Genomic DNA, 21,402 nt, shown 5'->3' with positions numbered 1-21,402 from the left:
GACTGATTATTCTCAGAATGAACAAATGTGCACAGTACAATTAGGGATTTAGCTCAAATGAATTGACAAACTCCTGTGTCTCCTCTGTGGGTTTCCCCAGTCCTTTGTTTTCACAGCACATGTATGTGTGTAAATGCAAATGTGTGTGAATGAAAGAGGCCCAGAGAAGGGGGTGCGGCAGCTGTCCGCCTGGATGACCTCAACGGCAGCTGTTGCCCCCCCGCCCCTCTGCTCTCCTGATGCCAGCGTGCCTTTGAAGTGTGGGTCAGAACCAATGAGGTTTTGGATCACATACCGATAATGATTACTGAAGTGTCAAACAACTGTCCTTTTTATTTCAAATTGGCCTATTTGTCCCTGCAAATGACAAAAAAATGTCTGTGACTGCATCTTGAATGTGAACCAAAAAGATACAAGTGCTTTCCACGCTGTAAACCTGATATGGTGAATGAATAACGATGATGGCTGAATATTCTGTAAATTACACATTAACAAGTGTCCCTTAATGTGTAAAAATGTATTTAACAACACATGCCACTCAGCCATGGTTAATAATAATTGCAGGCACACATTTAGAGAACAGTGTCTGGCAGTGCAGATCAGAAGCCTTTTACTCGTGCTGCTCTTTGAAGAGCCGGCGGCGGGCAGAGAGAGATGCTTTAGTCAGATTCTCTGGAACGCTGCACAGCCTTAATCTGTCTTTTGGCATCCAGTCGACCGACTGAAATCTGACACACACAGAAGCAAGGTGGCATGTGCGCAAACAAATGGAAAACTGCACACACACTCGGCTGTGGAAGCCTATGGGAGCAGACAGTCATTGACACATTCGTCTCTCCAGGTATTTTGTTTACATGAATAAGAGCGAAGGACAGCAGTTACATATGAGTGTTTGTGTGGAAAAACACATCTGTATTTGGACAACAAAGTAGTGAGGGGTCCACAGGGTCAACCACTAGAGTGGTACAACTGACACAGGATGAATGGGCCCAATCAAAAAAGCCTGAAATCTAACAAGCTTTAAGCTTCTGGATTGTACTGTAGATTAACTTAACGGTCTAAAACAGTCTACACACCCGCACAGAAGCATTTGACGGATCTATGTGAAAGGAGCTTTCATTTTCTTCAGTCAACTATCAATACAGAATCTTTTGATTGGAGGAAAAGGGCATTTTTGCTCATGTTTAGTCTGATTTACTTACCTATAACAATGAGTGTGTAGTTGATGTTGACGCTGCCAAAGCCGTTGGTGGCTTTGCAGAGGTACGTCCCAGCGTCTTCAGTCTCCACCTCTTTGATGCGCAGGCCCTGCTGCAGCACTCTGAAGCGCGTCCAGCCACTGTGGATGTTACGCCCATCTTTGGTCCACATGATGAGCGGCGGAGGATCTCCCTCCACAGGACAGAGCAGCTTCATGGTGCGACCCAGACGAATGCTCTGCCGATGGGCTACTCGCTCTGACACTCTGGGGGGACCTAAAACACAAAAGCACATTTTTCATTGTCATTTCTATACTATTGTTTATTTCACTCATACTCTTGCTGGCATATCTGGTGAAGGAGTTCCACATCCAAACATGACCATAAAACAACATTTTATTTTATTATTTGTCTTTATCTACTCATCTCAGTGACAAATTGTAGATGGCTAAAGTTAACAAACTATGGGTGGTCAGCATGTCACATTCTTCAGGGCTTGAAATCACATTCATTCAACAGATTCATTAATGTATCAATAGTGATTAGACAGACTAGTGCTGATTTAGTTATTTGATATAAGTTAATTATTGATATTGTTGTCTACACAGTTTTTACATAGCTCATGTGCAGCATCATTTCCACAAAGTGCTAAAGCATGTTGGAGTAGCCGGATCAAATTCCTATAGGCCTCTCAAGTCAATTCACCCAGGATACAAAGGTTAATTGTGTAGTTCCAAACCACTGACTTCTGCACAAAGTCATCTTCTGGTCACGTCTTCACTTTGACAAACTTTATATTGTTCCCACTGGCTTATTATCAAGCGAGATGTCATGTCAAGTTAGAAAATCAGGTGTGACCCGGCCCGCTCAGTAGCCGCTGTAGTGCGAAACTTCACACTAGAAAAACAGGAGAGGGAAAAGCTGACTGATTGACTGGGAAAGGTGGGAGGAAATTGGACCGTGATGTTGAGAAGTAGGGGGGGTACCAAGGGGGCTCATGCTGAGATAAGAAATAGTGCAGATAAAAAAGTGCACAATACAGTAATGGAAAACTGGAGGGAGTTTGAATAAGAGGCAAATAAAACTACGGCAAACGATGAAATGGTGAAAACATGTCATAAGGGTGTTTGTTGTTTTAACATTCTATTGTGTGGTACAAAATGTTCTGAGAGAACACAAAAGGCTTTTTTCATGTCATATCTTCATTAAGATTATAGTGCATAGGGTTGTATGTTTGCAAAATTCAACAGGGGACAGACAAATACATCGGAAAGTTATAAACATTAAGGATTAGCAGTTGTCCTAAAGCACAGGCTGCTCCAAAGATAATTGCAACATAGCAATTTCAGAGTCCACTCCCCAGACAGATATATAAACGAGCTTAAGTGTAGTATAAATACATCCTGCACAATATAAAATGTTACAGTAGCCTTGTACTTTTTGCAGTCCTGGCAGCTCTTGCTTTAACAGGGGAGCGGGAGGTAGACACAATGATGGATGGAAGAAGGTGAAATGTGTGAAAAAGACATTAGTCACGCAGAAGTATTCACTGGGGCTCCCTCTTTCTCTCCTCCCCCCTCTTTTCTCCTTTCCTCCCTGTTCTAAGTCCCAGGGAGTGCGCTCTCTTGGTAGTATGGCTTTCTCATCAGACACAGACAGCTCACTTTTGCAGTGTCTTTACTACTATGTCTCACTCTTTATGACCCACATTCTGTCCACTTTTCAGATATATCCTTCGTCCACTCAAAAAAGTCTGAGGAATAAAGTCTGGCGGTAATGCAACAATTGGATGCCAACCGCCATAAAACAACAACAACAACAACCCATGGCCACTTTTTTCAACCTGCTTTGGATTTATCATCAGTTTTGACTTTTGCACATGGCAATAAAAGGCCAGACCTGAGTTCGAACCCACAAATCTTTAGTATCGGGTAGAGATGGGCGATATGCCAAAAAACTTTTTTATCACAATGTACAGATGTAAACTTTAGGTGGCAAATAAAGTCATTGGTTTGATTGGTAGTTCCATCTTTCACTCAGCTTTAGGAAGGATGACTTATAGGAATGTCTGTGTTTGATCACGGAGCTGCTGCATACAGTAGGTATTTATATGCAATATTACTATTCATATGCAGTTTTTTATTCATTGGTATACTACAACTTTTCAGAATAATGCAGAATGATACAGTTATCTGGAGTACAAACAGTAAGAACACAGTTTTAACACAAATACAACACCATTATATAGGCAAAATGAGACAAGAAGAATTATTATTTTTTATTAAAAATAATAATTCTTCTTGTCTCATTTTATTGTCTCAATAAATGTTGCATAACAAGTGTTGATATTCTCTAGCATTCTTAAAATGAAAAATGATGATATATTTTATTTTATAAAAATATATAAAACACAAACAATTGTTTGTAGAAGATAAAAAAAAAATAATGTATTTATAATGATATTTAGTTTGGGTTATTTAGGTTTGCAGTGACATAGGCTGTGGATGTTTAAAAAAATCATTGCTGGAAATATGGTTGTTTATTATAATACTTAGATTATGTAGACCAGCGCCCTGTAGTAACACAACTGAGTTTATAGTAATTTCATATACAATTTGGGAGAAAATATCAAAATCATTCATGTATATCAGGCTCAAAATATGGTCATCAGCTGCTCTATAACATTTGCATTGGCAATGAAAAAACATATTGGTCCATCTCTAATGGTTGACGACTAAAATAATTATAAGTTCCAGTCCAAATCATTCGAGCGTAGCGCCGCGCGGGAAAGAGCTCTGCGTGAGGAAAGAAATGCCTCCAGAAAACTCCAAAAAAAGACTGGTACTATGAAAATAGATCAATAAATTTGGGCTTTGGAGAAGCGCAGAGAAGTACAAACTGTAAAAGCAAGTAACCATGGGCTGGATGAAAATACCTCAAAGCAAGAGGCAGAACTAACCATGACTTAGAAGGAGAATAGAGGAGCAGAAACAAGCTTTTGAGAGGAAACTGCTAGCCGACGAAATTGAGCCAAAAGAGCAGAACAATAAACGGCAAGCTAAGGTCCAGATGATGGAGGAAATCTTCAGGAGCTCCTTTAAAGTGGAGCAAAGAGATGTAGAACATTTGAGATGTTGGATAAAGAGATGGTCTTTAAAGATAAAAACAAATAACTAGAGGGAAAAACTGTCTGAGACCATTGAGTAACAGGAAAGACTAAAACATCAACACGCCATGAAAACAAGCCAATTATTGTTTTGTAATTTTTGCCATAATCGTGCAACTTTAGCGTGTTCTATAAAATGTCCTCTGATCATATACCCTCGGAAGTAGGCGATGCTCAAAATCAAATGTTTGTGAATCAATAGTAAAGGGAAAAGTAGAGTTTCATTTCACTGTGGATGACTAAAACCATTGCTTTTGATGTCTTGTATTCCAAATAAGGTCACGCTGACACCACCTCCCTTCAGTTGAATCTACCTATACAAATGCAGAAAACATCCTGCAATGAAAATCTTCCCCAAAAGCACATCCTGTTTTTATCATTGAGGCTGTAATTTCTTTTCCCCAACACAATAATTCCTCCTACTTTCCTGGCATGCCTCGTTCTGCTCTACCTTTAAGTGTTCCCAGTTCCACTACCCCCTGCCCGTGCTCCCTTTCCTTTTCGTCACTTTTCCCCTTCTTTCTCTGCCTCTCCCTTTGCTCTCGCTCTTACTCCCGTTTTCGCCCTGTTCAAAAAGTCATCCCCAGAGGATCGCTGGAGCGGGACCTGTGACTGAACTTCTAACCATTCAAACAGTTAACCTCTGCTACACCTCCCTGCTCTTCTGTTTCTTCCTCTCCTCTCTCTTTGCTCTCAAGTGCATGACCTTCATAGTGTCTTTTAAAATCTGTCTCTTGGGGCTGAAACAAAAGCCGATGAAAAATATTCTCTTGTCTTTCATGAGCGTCTTGGCATCAGCTTGAAGTTAGGGCTGTGCAATTTTAATTTGAATCAAGAGTCAGTCATGTCTATGAGCAGCTTGGACCTTTTGAATCGAAAAGACTATTTTCTGTCAGTTCTAACTTTGTAGGAAAAAATTTGACATTTTTTTTTTGTCTTAAAGGTTAAACGTGGTAAAGGTTAAAAGGTGATTATTTGCCGTATTGAACAATTTTTATGAAAACAAAAAAATGTATAAGAATAAAATTGACTGATTGATGTCGATCAATATGAGGAAAAATAGCAGTTGAAGTAGTGGAGTTGTCCAAAAATGAAACTTTTGTGAACAAATATTGACGCTGAAAAACTCACAAGACCACGTAATTCTACAAGAGAAACCACAGTTATTTTGTGTTTTTAAAAAAAGTCATCTGATAAAAGTGTGTGTTTTAATTGTCAGTCGTATTGAAATCAGTATCCAGCATTTTCTTTCCAGTATTTAAATCAAGAAATATTAAGTATTATTGTGACAAGACTACCTCTATATTCAGTTCAGTTAGGGCTTCAATTGTTTATTTGAAATCTGCTTAGTCCATTGAGTTGCCTGTAATGGGCTCTCCGCAACAATTTGGCGCACCTTGGAGGTTGTTGTGGTGGTGGTTGCAGATGCGTTGCACATGCACACACAGCACAGGCATCTCCCATATAAGTTCCCACACAGCGGGGAGTGCGTAGGTTAGCGTCTGCTGTTTTGAAGCTTAATGACAGGAAAATGCAGCCAGCCAACGTCAAACGCACTACTCCCACTGAGACTTCCAGCTCAGATCTGCACATCCTCTGGTATCTGAAAGTCCGTTTGAAGGCCAAAGAAAGCTGGCAAGAAATCACTATATGCGGTACATTCCCCACATTTGACAGTTACTCCCCAAACAACCTTGAATGAGCTGTACAAGTTGTATAATTTATCTGTTAATTTTCTACGGGCCGAGCGGGAGAGGAGCATGGGACATCCGCGCAATGATTTGGGTATAAGGGAAAAGCTACGGTATAGTTCAATGCCCTTAAAGTTGCACTGCGTGGTATTCAAGTCAGATGGGTGTAGTATGAAGTCTTACTCCGGGTTGTTGTTGGCAGGGAAGAGAGTCTGGAGGGAGAGCCGTGGAATGCTTTTGATGGAGAGCACTTAACAGCAGGACAGAGGCTGATGTACTGCACGAGGTGGAGGTGTGTGTGCACGCCGGGCCGTGTATCACACTGTATGCACAAGATTGAATGAAGAGAAGAAGTTGACAGTAAGACTAGAGTGGTGTAAGTATGGTGGTTCTGCATACATTAGAGCTACTGTATAATTTAATTAGTAATCTCCCAAGAGGTTGGACGGCAGATCACGTTTTCTGCAGGTCTCGTGGATAGATGAAAACTGTAATGGAGGGACGAGCGCCAAGGGATCAACGTATCATTCAGTAAATGATAGAAAGGACGCTATTGCAAGAGACTTTTAATCTCAATGAGTTTTTATCCTGATTAAATAAAGGGTAAATATAAAAAATCATTAAATAAGAAAGTTTGTTGTTGTGTTATTGTGACTGGCTTACGAGCGCTGTAAAATAAAACAATCACTGTCACGATAACAGCACAATAAACAATAATATCGAAACTACTTCATGCCACTGACACAGTAACTTATTAAAAGCAGGGGAACAAATGTTTGAAATATGAGATAATGTAAAAAAAAAAAAAAAAACTTTAGCAGCAATAAATAAATCAGAGAATTAAACACTTTTGTTGGTGCTGATTATGAGTCATAAAAGTTAAAGAAAAATGTCCCCAAAGTGCGTACAAAAGTTATGATAAATATTGAGCCCCAAATATATTGAATGAAAAGTCCATATAGAAGTTATTGTCACAGTCCTACCTGGAAACATGTAAGTCAAAGTTTCTTTTCTTTTCTATCAATCAGTAGCAGCCTTTACACATACAATATGCTCCTCTCTTTCCGTCCACAATTTTAGCTATTTTCCATGTCCCTATTGTCAAATCAGAAGCAACCCATTTCAGCCTACTTTCAGATCTTAATCAGTAATTTATTCAAAGTAAGACTTAGTCAAACCCATGTGGTCCAGCCATCTTTCCCTTTGGTCAAACAGACTCACAATAGTTGTACCTCCTCTTCTTTCCTCTCGTCACTCACTAACTCAAACTTGAACTGCCTTTTGCTGCCCCGAGGCGAGAGGCGAAGTGTCGGTTGAAGATTAAGTTGTCTTTTCTCTCATTGTAACCCATCCACTTCCAGGCCGTCAATAGGTCAACTGCAGCTTGTTACTGTGTCCTGACAGTTAACATTGGACCTGGGGCTATTGGGCTGACTCTTCAACACTGTTTCAGCATGTCACATACACACACACACATTTTCACCAAGTGCACTTGTCTTGCTTCGGCACAAAAGAGAAAACCGCAGCGTTTAGAAAAATCTGCTGAGTGTTTCCGACGGCAACAGATTTCTTTGGTCAAATGTTCAGGGCTTTATGTACTGCAAAACAAAACAATGTGTAAAACCTTTTGAGTGCAAATAGCATGTCAGTGGACTGATTCCAACTTTCTTTCCCCAGCATTGATTCCTCCGTTTCACTTGTCCTTTCATTAGAACAACTGTAATTGTTTGTTGTATTGTTCTCTCCTCTTCTGTTCTGGCAGCTACACCTGTCGTCTTGCTGAAGGCTAAAGGCGAAGCTTTATGTGAATGCTTTATGTGATTAGAATGAGGGAAAATAACATGCTAAAAACTTATCAAACAAGTTGCATTAAGAACATTTCAACGGGCAAATGTTCTAAGAACAAAAAACAAAAAAGCACATAATCATCCTTTTGATTTGACAAAACAGGTAAATGTATGAGCGAATAAGGACACACCCTTTTAAACTAGAAAAAAAATACAAATATACATTTTCACAAAAAATGGTAAAAGAAAACAATGTAGAATGCACTTTTAGTACTGTAATAATATTGTTTTGTTTAAAAAACATTTTGCTCCCTATTCAGGGTTGGAAGTACAATGACTCCACCTCTACACTCACTACGTGAGTCCAAAGACACAGGATTTGAGCTTCATGCATACACTGGGCTTTATGTAAACGCCATTATGAAGCACATGTGAGATTGTTTGTGTGGAAGACCTTGAGCCCATTAAATAAATACAGATTAAAAGAAAAAAGGCTATACTCGGAGAGTCACCTGGGGAGATGGATAAAGGGTGAAAAACGAATCCTCACAAATAACTTCCTGCTCTCATTTAGGGATTTAGCGGTGCACTACAGACCTGACCAAAAGTGACACATTAATGACTACTTTGAATAATAGTGTGAAAGAGTATTTTGCTATAGCCAGCAAAAATAAAGCACAAAGGGCTCACTATAGCAAAAGGTTTACTTTAATACCTTGTTTTGCACTGCATTCAAATGCTATACGTTTGTAACTCTGTCAACTACAATAACCAGACTTTCTCTGTCAAAGGTGAACAGTGCAAAATACCTTAAGGGCCTATCAATGGTCACATGCTGGACATCATGTTGCTTTTGTTTATTGAGTGCAACTCAACTGAATGGCTATCACACTATGAGTCAGACAATGAACAACATTATACAGATGTACTAGTACAATAAACTCAATTATTTTCAGGAAAACAAAGAACTCAGCATAATAAATTAAGGCAATTGTGCAAAATAAACAACATGCATCATGTGAACATAGAATGGTTATTGTATAAGGACTATATAGTGCATAATAAGTTACTTTGTGTTTGTCTTATATGGCTGTGTAAAAACAACTCAAATGGGCTAGGAGCCAGCAGGTCTTGAAAGTAGGTCAAAGTCCACAAGCACCATTCCAGTTAAGTGTTAGTGTGGGTCCTTCCTGGTCAAGATATGGCCACAGCAGACTGGGTTACATTCAGGACCAAATCAGAGCTGACACAGACAGCCAGCAGGCGCTATGACCCGCAACCAATTACCAAGAAGACCGACATGCTTGCTCCCCTTCCCTTGCCCTTTTGGTTCCACCATAACGAGTTATTAGGCCAAGATTTACAGTTGAGGTATTTAGAGGATCTATTTTAGGAGTGCATAAAGTAAGAACTTTCCCACTGGCGGACATGTAAACAGCTCGACTATTTTAGCCACCCTTCACCAGTGACCCCTATCTGTGGCTTGTAAAGCTGAAAAGTCATCCCCTGAACAGCAGCAGGAGCAGGTGTTGTATGAGAGGCATCCTGGGTCAATTTAACTATATGGCCAATGTCAAGCTATAGCAACAGTCAAATGCAAAGCGGAAGTTAGTCATGGACATCCAACCGAGATAATCAGACTCCATATAAACAGCACAACATCATAACCTTAAATTAAGTCAAACATATTTGTTGAATGATAAGAAAGGTCTCCCACTGTGTCCTCGACCTAACCTTTATCAGCACTGCGGAGGCAGACTGGGTTAGTTATTAACAGGACTGGCAACACACAGTCACAGCTCCACCTGCTCCAGCCGCTCTGGTGATAAAGAGGTGAGTGTGGGCTATAAGGAGCCTTTCATATTGACACAACACATATAAAGATAGGCACCAGCAAGAGGGCAGTGATCAAACACACTGAATGATATCATATAATAAAGGATGAGCTCATTACATTACCATAATGACCTGCATGGTGGTAAATAATAGATCCATGGATAGATAAAGGGAACAAATATGGTACATAACTTGTTTCCATTAGGTATAGTGAGTTTAATTGATTTACAAAGCCATAGCTCTGAGAGGTAACAAACCCAGGGCTAACTGAATCATAACTTAATTCAAGACTAAAATGAGATTACTGTAGATAATTGACAATTCATCTTGAGTTAATAAACACATTTACTTCAGGTGGTTTGTAAGTCTAGGTCAACTTCAACTCAATTCAGTCTCATATTGTAATGTAAATTGATTATCATTGACAGTATTATTATTTTAGATCATTCCTGCTTCACCGCATCACCTCCTCCACCTGTGAGTTTTCTGCTTGGTTGGGTGGGGAGTCCAACATTCCAAGCATGCACAGAACATACACACTCGTACCCCTCTCCCACATTCCTCACCAATCCTGAGCCGTGACTAAGTCCATTTGTTCAGCTCAGGTCAGTGTCTCATCAGAAAAAGCAGGAGGATTAACCCAGGGATGCCGGCCTGGATGAATTTTAACTTCTTCAGTTATCTCCCGTCGTTGACTGACATCTCAAAGTCTGGCTAAGCCTAAAAAGAGACAAAGGCCGCACACAAGCAGGTAAAGTGGCACATGAAGACATAACAAAGGTATTGTCACTCGGCACAGAGGCAGGAGAGGTTAATACGGCAGAGGACTGGCGAGATTAGGCTGTTATAACTGGAAGTAAGGCTTCAATAGAAAAAATAACAATACAAAAGCAAGCTCTGACATGTGTTCCTTTAGTGCGGCCATAGCAAATGCACAATAAGGCTATGGGAGCGTATTGTTTATCTGCCAGAAAAGTACAAAATCCTACTAATACAACTGTTTACTAGCTGAGTCTAGAGATGAACTAATTCACGCTCCATAGAAGTATCAAAGTTATTATTCAGCATTCCAAAGTCAAACCACGTACTGTAGTGGAAGTGAAACCAGTCAAATTAAATAAATAAACTGTGCGGTCCAGTTTAGTCCATCCAAAAAATGTACCGCAAATTTTAGCAGCATAATAGTATAAATGAAGTATTATGCTATTATAGATATGTGACTCAAGACATTGTTCTGAAGGGTTAAGTGTTAAAGACGCTAAAACCCACCACATGGGGTCAGTGAAGAAACAAACAGACAGTTTTAGTGGGAGATTGTGATCTTCAGAGAGGCCATTTACCCGTGAACTAGTTTATTCTTGGTTTATGTTCAGGGCTGGAGCAAAGTGATCGCCCACGTGAGTCAAAGCCCAATGTTTAAGAGATGATCTTTGAGAGAATCCACGTGCATCTTACACAAAAGGCGTCCAGACATTACACGCCATTTCCCCATCATAACATTCAATTGTTTTCAAAGAGATCCGCTTTTAGTATTTGTGGCTTAAAATGCTTTGTATAAATTTGGCAAAATCTGATTAAAATGCAGAGTGAAATATTTGTCACAATACTGATGAATACACTGCTAGAACATGATTGTTTATCTTTTGATTCATCCGGTATGAGAAAAACATCCTTTCCTTGGACCCTTCCTATAAACTAAACGTGCGTATCCCGGGCCGAGCAGCGGTCGCCATGACGCACTGTGAGCCAAGAGTAGAGAGGTGTTGATGGAGCGGGGACACTCACTCGCACAGGCCCCTCCAAAATACCACCTGAAATAAATCACTCAGCGTGTCACTTGTACCTGTCGGAGTGCACTAATCTCTAGTCTCCCATAGTGTGCTTTAGTCATGCTTTATCCCTTTTTGGGTTTCATCGGACCACAATTCCGATGGAAATTTGTGCCCTTTTTAATTACAGAGAGGAAACGGCCAACTGTTAAGCCCAGAAACAAAGAACAACACGATCTTTGGAAAAATAAACAAAAAAGGAACATGTAATTACAGAAGCTTTTTGTTATATTTAATTTCGGATGCCAAATATGCAACGTTTTCTACAATACAGACATGCTGAACTTCTCTGTCACACGATTCGCTTGAGTTCAGATGATTTATTACCATCAACATGCGATGTTTAGCTTTAACTCCGAGCACACATTTGTCACGCCAAATATCTCAAGTACTACAAATCACAACCGTGTTTTTAAAATCTACAAACATGAAATCTAACACTTTGCAGCCACGTGACTTTCACTATGAAATGCACACTGCAGAAGTTCCCCCTAAAACCCAACCATCCCAGAATGAGTGAGTCCTAGGTTTGACTCAGCCTCTCCATTTCCCACCCAGTCCCAATGCCTTTGTAAAACGTCAGACGCCGCAGTTAAATCCCAGAAAGCAGTCCACAAGTACTTTTGTTAATTACGTGTGGAAGAATAGGCCTGTTGTGCCCCGGTGTGATAATGGTGCCAGCACAACAGAGGGATTACTAGCGGATAATGTATGCTGAGCTGAACAGTGTGACAAAGCCTGTAGAGGGGAATAATAAACCCAGCAAAATACAGCTACACCAAACCACTGATGGCCTTACGGTTACTGTTATTGCCATTGCTATTGCTGTTACTGCTGTCTCTCAATTGAGGTTTGATTGAATCTGAGTTAATCGTCATGGACTATGGCGTAATGTAAGCACTGATTTAGAGACTGAAAAACCAACATGGACCAATAGGCTGTGAGCAAAATGACACGTGACTCGCTTAAACTCAACTCACTTGTTTTCTACTTGGTGGTGTGATTTTGGTTGTTTAAACTGAAAACTGTTAGCCCAGCTGAATCGTTGAAGGATCTGTCAAAGTCAAAAAGCAGAATTCTCAGCAAGGACAATATAGCGATGTCAATATTATTCAGTTAATCTATAATTGTGACGCGTAAATAAGTCATTCCTTTAATTAAAAAAATAATATAAATAGTTTTTTTTCCCATTCCACATTATTATGTCACATTGATTTTATAAAGCTGGTCCCAGAATTGAAGAATGGATAAGAGACTGGGAATGAAGGAAACTGTAATCATCAACAATCAAAAAATCTGAACCTTAACACTAAAATCTGACATTGTGACATCCCGAGTAATAGTTATGACCAATAATTATATCAGTTCTTGGTAAACATGTAATCATTCACAGCAGTCGGCATGAAACAAATGAAAAAGGTCTGCATTTGCAATTCAATACAAACGGATCTACTGGCCTAAAAATATGACTGTCCAGACAACAGCGAGTGTGTCCCTCGTCCCTGTGTGTGGACGCCCACCCCCAGCTCTCTCACAGCCCTCTCACATTCCCTCTGCAGTATGGATTCCACATCGACAGCTGGCACTGGGGAACCATGGCATTTGTCTGTCCCTCTCATGTGTACGCTATGCTTTCAATTTCATGCTACACTGTACCATAGACTGCATGTCACCTCGCAGTTTGGGGCTTTTGTGTAACTGAAAATGTGAAAATATCTTAAAAAACTATTTTGGATCCTAATTTAAAGTTAAAAAGCGGACTTTGCATCAACTTCAGCCATGTCACTCATTATGTTGTAAAACATTAAACTACAGAAGCACAGAAAAGCTATTCCCAGTGACACTCACCTTTACATCCTGCCTGATCAGCCTCAACTTCCTGGGGTCATAGGTCACCTGTATACCTCATAAACAATGACAAAGAATGTCCCTGCCTGTCCATAACACGGTCAGTCATATTTAATGGGGGCATTTTTGGTTGCAGTTTTCTTATTTTTGCGTGGCTCTCTAAGGTGCACTCGCTCATTGCGGCCCCTGAGAACTGCGAGGCCCCTCACCAAACCCAATCTGACAGACTGGAGCCCAAAGAAAACAAGGGTCGCTGTCTCCTGTCCCGGCTATCACCTTTCAACATCTCATTTGTAACGCCATCAGGAATAACAGCTGGAGACTGTGGCAGGGGAGAAGGGGGCTCCAAGGGGGCTCCAAGGGGTCTGCGAAACACAGAGGGAGAGGCAGTCCCAGACAAAGAAAGGGGCAAAGGAATTAAGTGAACAACACAGGTCAGGGCAGAGTAATTAGGGCACAGAGTTATTGGGTTATGTCATTTATAGATGGATGATATTCATTTGAAATTGTATTTTTTTCTTAACTGCATATTTCATCCTCCTGCTGTTCTTTACTTTGTGTCTTATATTATTTTATTAATTGCAGTGATAGAGCGGCACAATATTACATACAAGTCTAACAAACAGATGCGGTAGTTCGTAGTATAAAAGAGACTGGCCTTTTAAAGCTGTCGCACGTCAACTTTGGAATTAACTCCCTCTTCCCGCGTTCTTTGGATGTCTTAACACTCACGTTTCTAAACAAGCCTTTTAGTCTTACTGGCTCAGCTTCTGAAAGTTTACTGCATTTTGCTGTATATTTTATTGTATTTTGAACTGTTCTTTTTTACTAATGTGTGAAGCACTTTGTGACTCTATGTCTGTGAAAAGCACTATACAAATAAACCAATAAAGCTTACTTACAAGAACATTTCAACAACCAGAGCATTAAAGCTCATTGCCACTAGGAATAGGCAAGAAAAAAATAATAACACAACATTTTTTATATATAGTTGAGGTTCAAGCACAAAAATGTGACATGTCTGTAAAATGAATCACAAAAGTTCAGTACCGTTATTTGAAATTTGACAACATAACAGTAGATGCACTGTAGGATCGAGGCGGCACCATTAATATTATATCTACTACTCTGAAAGTGCCTGGATAAGACACTGATAAGCCTTGTCCCTGCTCATTGTGGCTTACACTGCTGATAAAGTGCCGTTTATAAAGCCCTAATTTCACGGCTCGTTATCAGTGGTGCCGGAGGCCTCTGTCATGTCCATCTTTGTGACATAGGTCAGTGAGGGGGACAGAGCAGAAAACACAGCAGATAAACCAGTGAAAGCAGAATGGGCTTCCTGGTGTGTTGTTATAGTCTCCTCCCGAGCTGGCATGTGCTTTCACTGACCCCCCTCTCCAGCCCCACACTCCTGACCCCTCCCCTCTCTGCTGCATGCTGCCCTTTGACCCACAGTGCTGCAGCGCTGACCAAACATACCCCAACCCCACTGAGAGCACAATACGGCAGTGTGGCGCCTGCTCACAGAGGGCTGAAGAGGCCACTGCACCAGCCACAGTCTGAGCAGGGAATTGTTCAAAGTGTTTAAATCAGTCAAGGAAGAAAAACATGACTGTATGAGTTAAAACACAATTTATTAGACAATGTATTTGGGATTCAGTACAGGCCATTGATATCATTAAAAAATGTGTATTCAATTATCCGATCCCTGGATTTATGTACTTTTTCAATTAGATATTTCTCTTAAGGCTGTAACTGACAATTATTTAAGTAGTACTAATCAAGGATTATTTCTACTGTACATGAGGCTGTATAGATATATTAGTGAACAAATAAAGGTTGAAATGTGGGGACTTTTTTAGGTCTCTAGATAGAGAATATTGACAAATAGAATATTATGAATGAAAATGACCAATGGTTTATTCTTTTTTTACATTTTGACTTAAAAATGTTGCTGTCTTTGTGATAAAAATGTATTTTTGCTTGCGTTTTAGAGTCTGTTTAGTCAAATATCACAATTATCAAATACGACTACTATCATTTATAATGATAAAAACATTTTCACACAATAATACTTTTTATGTGTACAAATCTGTTCACTTCGTTCTCTCACATTCCTCTGCACAAATCATTTCACTTTTCTTGCACCTCTCCCCCTGCACACAAATCCAAATTTCACATCAGGGTGACACACCATCATCCCCCACAGCAAACGTCCCGACAGCTCCATTACTACCCCACCATTAGCAAAGTCAAAGCAAACACTGGCTTTATCTAAATGTGGCCTAATAGCCCCTAACATTAACAGGCCTTGTAAAAGTCAGAGCTGGAGAATAGTCTGGCCTGGAGTAACCACCTCTTGCATCATGTGCTGGACTGGGTGCATTCTGTCACACAACACTGCGGTGATGTCACAGCCAAACACAGTCACACATTTGCCATACAACATAACCTGTCTGTACACTGTCAAAAATAATTAGTCAGGATTATAAACATGCTCTAGTGGATGGGAGACAGTTCTTCTGGATAGTCACTAAATCAAGCAAGTCAACGTTTGGCTCGGACACAATGGGGTTTAACAAGGGGGAACTAACAGAGTCAATAGTTCCATTTGGAGCCCCTCTTTGTCTTTTAATCACTGTGTAATCAGAACACACGCAGCACACAAGCTCTGCGTCTTTTATACGAGAACAAAAGGAGCGCTGAGGGTAATTAGAACATATAAACCGTCTATAACCTCATAAATAACACTAAACCTGTTGGGGTGACAGAGCAAGATCTCAAAGGCAGGGTTACTAGTTACAAGGTGTACCAAAATACACTGTTATAACTGTTTTATTCAATAATTGTTTGATATTTTTGTTTTAGTCCTGCAGTCTTAAGTTGAAACCCTCATTTTAGGTTCTCAAACATGGTCTAGACCTATTTTCGATCTGCTTATGTCTTAGGCAGCGTTCACAATTGCAGATAAACTACGTCAAAATTGGGACAAGCCAAGGAATACATTCAAATTAAACCTGGATTTGACCAGAACTAAAATAAGACTAAAACAGGACCAAACCAAGTCGACATCAGGACTAACCTGTGCTCAAACCAGGACTCATTTTATTCCTGCTTTATTTCTGTTCTTCCTGGCTCAGTCCTTGAGTTATCCCTTCTTTTTTCACTCTTTTCCTTTATCACTTTTAAGTATGGCCTCAACCCGTTATAAGAGTTTTGATAATATAGATTATTCTGTTAACTTGAGACTCGTGGATAAGCTTTAGCGAACCCCCGTGCTAAAACAAATATGGGCAGAGCTGACCTCTATTCTTTTTGGGTGAACGGTCAGTGGCCCGACCCTGCTCCCCATGAGTCGTATAATGGTTATCAGCATGTCAAATGGCATTTACGACGCGTGACTCAGAATGCATAGCAGCAGGAACAGCGCTTGAGCGACCTCTGTCTATTTACAATGAGGTAAACTTGTGTGTTTGAGCATCTGCCTGTGGTATGCACTGGTTTATTCTACAAGGACTCGGGATGTGCTCATGCTCCTCCTCCTAAGCCCCTGCAGTCTTCCAATAAGCCAGGCTTCTTCTGCCACAGACACCACAATGTTATGGATTTCCCAGGGTAATAACATGGTTAATCAGAGCTTAACTGAGACAGATTTCATTTAGAGCTCAGTGTGTGGGCAAAGCACTGGCGGAGAAGAGAGCTTTACATTAATTTTCACTATTACATCTGGACCAGAGCATTTCAATTGTGGAACATAATTTTAATATTGTTTCATTGTGTACAGAAAGATAAGTCACTTTTCCACAGACTTGACTTTGCCATTTAAGACACGGGCGATAAGCAGAAAACCATTAACCGCCATGTTTGTCCTCACATTGAACGATTTCAAAATTTCAATTAAATATGATTTTGCCTGGTTAAAAAACAATTACAAACGCTTTCAATTTTAATTCCCAGAACATAAACAAGACAGACTTTAAATAATTTAATACTTTAGAACTTTTAAAATTTTGATTCCTTCCTTTCTAAGTCCGAACTCGGCTCAAAACCGTGCGCTTTTCCCGACAGAGCAGTGACTATAGACGATTAAGCAGACTCAACCCAAGCATATCATTGACGATTTTTGACGATCTTGATTCAAATGTGATTAATTGCACAGCTCTATTTAGTACAGATAACTTCTAGCAGCAGTGCCATTTCTCAATTACAGGAAAAGTGACTGAGTTGTAATTCAGTTAGCGTTGGCTTGCTAATTACATTCCTCGGTAATGAGAGTGTGAGACAGTTGCTAAAATGTGTGTCTATGTACTTTCATGTGTTAAGTATTTCGATGGCATTTGTAAGTTTAACATCTGAAAGTATGGTTTGTTTGAACATTTATCATTTGCAGCTCTGTTGAGCTTCTTTGCTGTTCGTCCTGCTTTGTCCTGATATTGGGTGGTCTACAGCGTGATCACCTGGAAGGCATTATGATGTTTAGGAACAACAGTATCATGGACCCACAGATGCAAACCTGCGCATCACCCCTTTCTGCATAAACAAGTGATTCTACATCAGCATCTTGGCTTAGACCAATCAGGGTAAAATGAGACTTATTCCAACAAACAGGCTCACTACTGCTGCGATGGGAAAGATAGAAAATTAAAGATCTTACTGTTTAGTCACAGTCTCAATAATCGTGATGTTTTTTCCTCACAATAATCATAACACAAAAATGTGATATCGTGACATCCCAAGTCACAAATAGTGTTTAGTCTGTTTTTGAGGGCTAACTTGAGCTTAACCCTTGAAACAGTTGAAATGGTCCTATATTGACTCTCTGACCTTCATATTGGAGCCTGAGTGCCGTACAGTGGAGAATGCTAATCTATCAGCTGCTCGGTCTCATGCCCCGGCGTACACAGACCGCCATACACACAGAAGCCAGACACTCATTCAACAGTGGGACAGTGCCTCTTCACTGCAGTTCTCTCCCAATTTATCATTTTGGGCGATACTTTGACTTTCTTGCAGTTTTATACTTCAACGAGTTCACTGCCTTACGAAACAAACGTTAATAGACCAATAAAAGATGCGCGTGCTTTCAATTGCTTTCGATCCCTAACTGTCCTAAAGTGTCCTTATGGCATTATGGCAATTATTTAAGCTTCATATTGTTCTTTGTTTCGACAGTTGCCACGGCAAGCCCACCTACGGTTAACGTTATTTTCCCTGGAATAGCACAGTAGGCTCCAAATCACTAATATTAATTCTACTCTGAGGCAGCGCAAGTGAAGTGGAAAATAGTTGTAGCCAATGCAAACAGGCCATTTCTCAGTCTATTGTTTAATATAAATGTTGTCAAATACAGTTAGTCAAATGACAATAATTGTGGTCTATTATTGCCTGTCATTACTTCATTAAAATTAAATGGGTAAAGATGGATTTATTTGGAAAGTAGAGCTAATTTCCTGAACAGCATATAAATCAACTCGAATCAAAGCTACATTATTCTTCAGATACTATATCTTGATTTGGTATTTTATATAAAAAACAAAACCATAAGAAATCAATTGTCAAAGACGGGGCAGCCTTCACTTCAGTTCAAATCCACAAGACGACAACAACATGGTATGACACTGAAAGTAGCAGCAGTCACTACATCTTCTGTACGCTCAGATAACTTCCAGCCGTTTATGTCAATTGTGCTTATAATTCATTTAACTGAAACAGAAAACAAAATGTTTAGAGTTCAAAACAAGCCACTTAGGTCCATATGATGTGTATGTGAGGTCCATCCTGTGACATTGAGAGCGTCACACTGCTCTTTCCATGTCCACATCTTTACCTTTGGCTTCAGCCCAAACATTATGTAACTGTTTATATCACTATCTCAGATGTATCTGAGGTATAATCATCACATTCATATTTTGGTCATTATTTAAATCGATTTTATAAAATGTATAAAAATGTAGGGAGAAATTAGTCAAAGATTTGTGCTTGTAAAAACACATATATTGCAGTTCCACTTTGCAAGAGATTGATGTGAGATGAACAGATATTTCAAATAAAACTTACAGGGTAATTGTTTTCCTTAAATCTTTACATTACCTTACATTTCCTTACATTGATTAGAAATGTCAATGACTTGCACAGCCTCCATCAGAATCTCGACATACCATTTGTAACGTTATGTTGTTTGCTTTTCCCACTATTGTCTTTTTCACTGTGTCGCTCCCACTGACAGGGCCCTGACTGCAGGGACAGGGGAGGCGGAGGAAGTCCTGTGGCATTGCACAGCAAACATCCCTAATAGGCTAATCTAATCTCATCTCTTTGTGGTCTATGGCCCTGTGTTTACTTTCTGCCCCGTGTCTGTGCGCTGGCTTGGCCTCGCCTCACTGAATGCAGCTTTGTTCCCGTTGAAAACTCATCATTGGTGTGATCTAGGGAACAGGCGCCAACTCTGCAACGTCTGCCTGTTGTGCTACATGCTGGGAACTGTCCCCATCTCCACTGTACAAGCCACATCCTGAGCTGTGTCTGGTAATGCAAGGAGGCATCTATTGTACTCAGCTTTTAAGAAAGTAATGCAGGAGAGAGACAAAGAAAAAACGGTTGCCAAAAACTCTCATACATAGCAAAATAGCAGTCACAGAATATTGAAAAGGTAAGGACATCCATCATACTGATTTGTCTTCACACAGGAAAACAGAAAATACCTCTAGCCTGTTATTTTACATTTTGACGTACCACAAAAAAATTATTCAGGAAAGAGGCACTTACCTCGGGCAGCACTGGACATCAGAACCATCTCCAACACCAGAAGAAAGCCCCAAAGAAAGTCCATTTTAGATGACTTTCAGATCACACCGCTTCAATCTGAAAATCAATAAAGATTTCAAGAAAATATTGGTATTCCCAACACATACAAAAAACAACACACACAGCACAATTTAAGCTTTCATAATAATAATTAACATAATACAACATACAGCAAAGAAACATGAGTAAAAAACCTGGCAATTAATACAAACCTGTTATTACAAACACCAAAAGAGATTTATCACTGTTTGAACCCTGAGGTGACTCTCTTTAAACGCTCACCAGAGATTTTGACCTACTATTATTCTAATAGATTTATTCTGACCACCTGTCAGAATGCCTCTGCGTACAATGGTTTGAATCTTTCCGCCCCATCAAATTTCCTCAGGACCATAACTTATGTCTTCACTTCTTGTTCTGTATCTTTGAACTACACCAGCCTCTCCTCACACTTCAGTTCAGGCACGTTCTCCTTCAAAAAAAGGATTCTTTATTGCCATTTGTTTTCAGCATAGATCATTGCATGGAGGGGAAATAGCATGCGCGTTATAATCCTCCACATTTACACTGATCTTCACCAAAATTCACTATTCATAAACGCAATAACTTAAAACAAGAGAGTAAACAAACGTATTGTTATTAATATGTATGTATGAAATGTATATATTAAGTATAAAAAACAGTAACACTGGTTATTCTCACAAGTAATTGAGTTATAATAGTTGTATTGATGTAGCCTAGTTTTGCTCAATTGTAAAACCAAACCAATTGATATAGCCATTAAAAAGTTCACTTGCTTAATTCATATATATATAGAGAGAAAAAGCTTACCCTTTTATTCCCAGTAAAGATGCCAAACTCGCAGTCCTTCAGCAGCTGACCACATGCACCATGCCTCTAACGTCCAACACACGTTCTCCTCTTCTGCCCCAACTTTATTTCCCTCAACCTAATTTTGCGAATGAAACGCTAAATGGACACATTACACACGCGCGCGCCTCTAACTCACGCAAAACAATCACTCGAGCGACATGAAAGAAGGGGAAAAATATTATATAAGAAGAGAAACACAGGCAAGAGACGCGAGCGTGTGTTTGCGCAGATCCAGCGGATAACGTGGAATAAAACGGATAAGGTCAAACACGTGACCGTAGTAGATGACTGAATGACAGTCCGCTTACCGCGCCGCGAACGCAGATCAACAAAAAGGGGAAATCTTTCTCTACACTTGACAGGCGCGAG

General features: G+C 39.9%; 1 protein-coding gene across 1 annotated transcript in view; it reads right to left on the bottom strand.

The window, feature by feature from the left end:
* fgfrl1a (fibroblast growth factor receptor like 1a) overlaps nt 1–21,133 on the bottom strand; it is a 50,549-nt gene extending 29,416 nt beyond the window's left edge. The window contains exons 1-3 of the mRNA XM_072436377.1: nt 20,992–21,133; nt 20,122–20,217; nt 1,203–1,475 (exon numbers count right to left, since the gene is read on the bottom strand). Of these exons, the coding sequence (XP_072292478.1) occupies nt 1,203–1,475; nt 20,122–20,185 (337 nt within the window). The 5' untranslated portion in view covers nt 20,186–20,217; nt 20,992–21,133. The remainder of the gene's footprint in view (nt 1–1,202; nt 1,476–20,121; nt 20,218–20,991) is intronic.
* Nucleotides 21,134–21,402: the final 269 nt, after the last annotated feature.

The sequence above is a fragment of the Eucyclogobius newberryi genome, unplaced genomic scaffold (assembly GCF_026437365.1).
Source record: "Eucyclogobius newberryi isolate DKJ021-1_F unplaced genomic scaffold, fEucNew1.0.hap1 SCAF_11, whole genome shotgun sequence".
NCBI classification, from domain to species: Eukaryota; Metazoa; Chordata; class Actinopteri; order Gobiiformes; family Gobiidae; genus Eucyclogobius; species Eucyclogobius newberryi.
The sequence above is the reverse complement of the archived record's forward strand: the minus strand, read 5'-3'. Positions and strand labels throughout refer to the sequence as shown.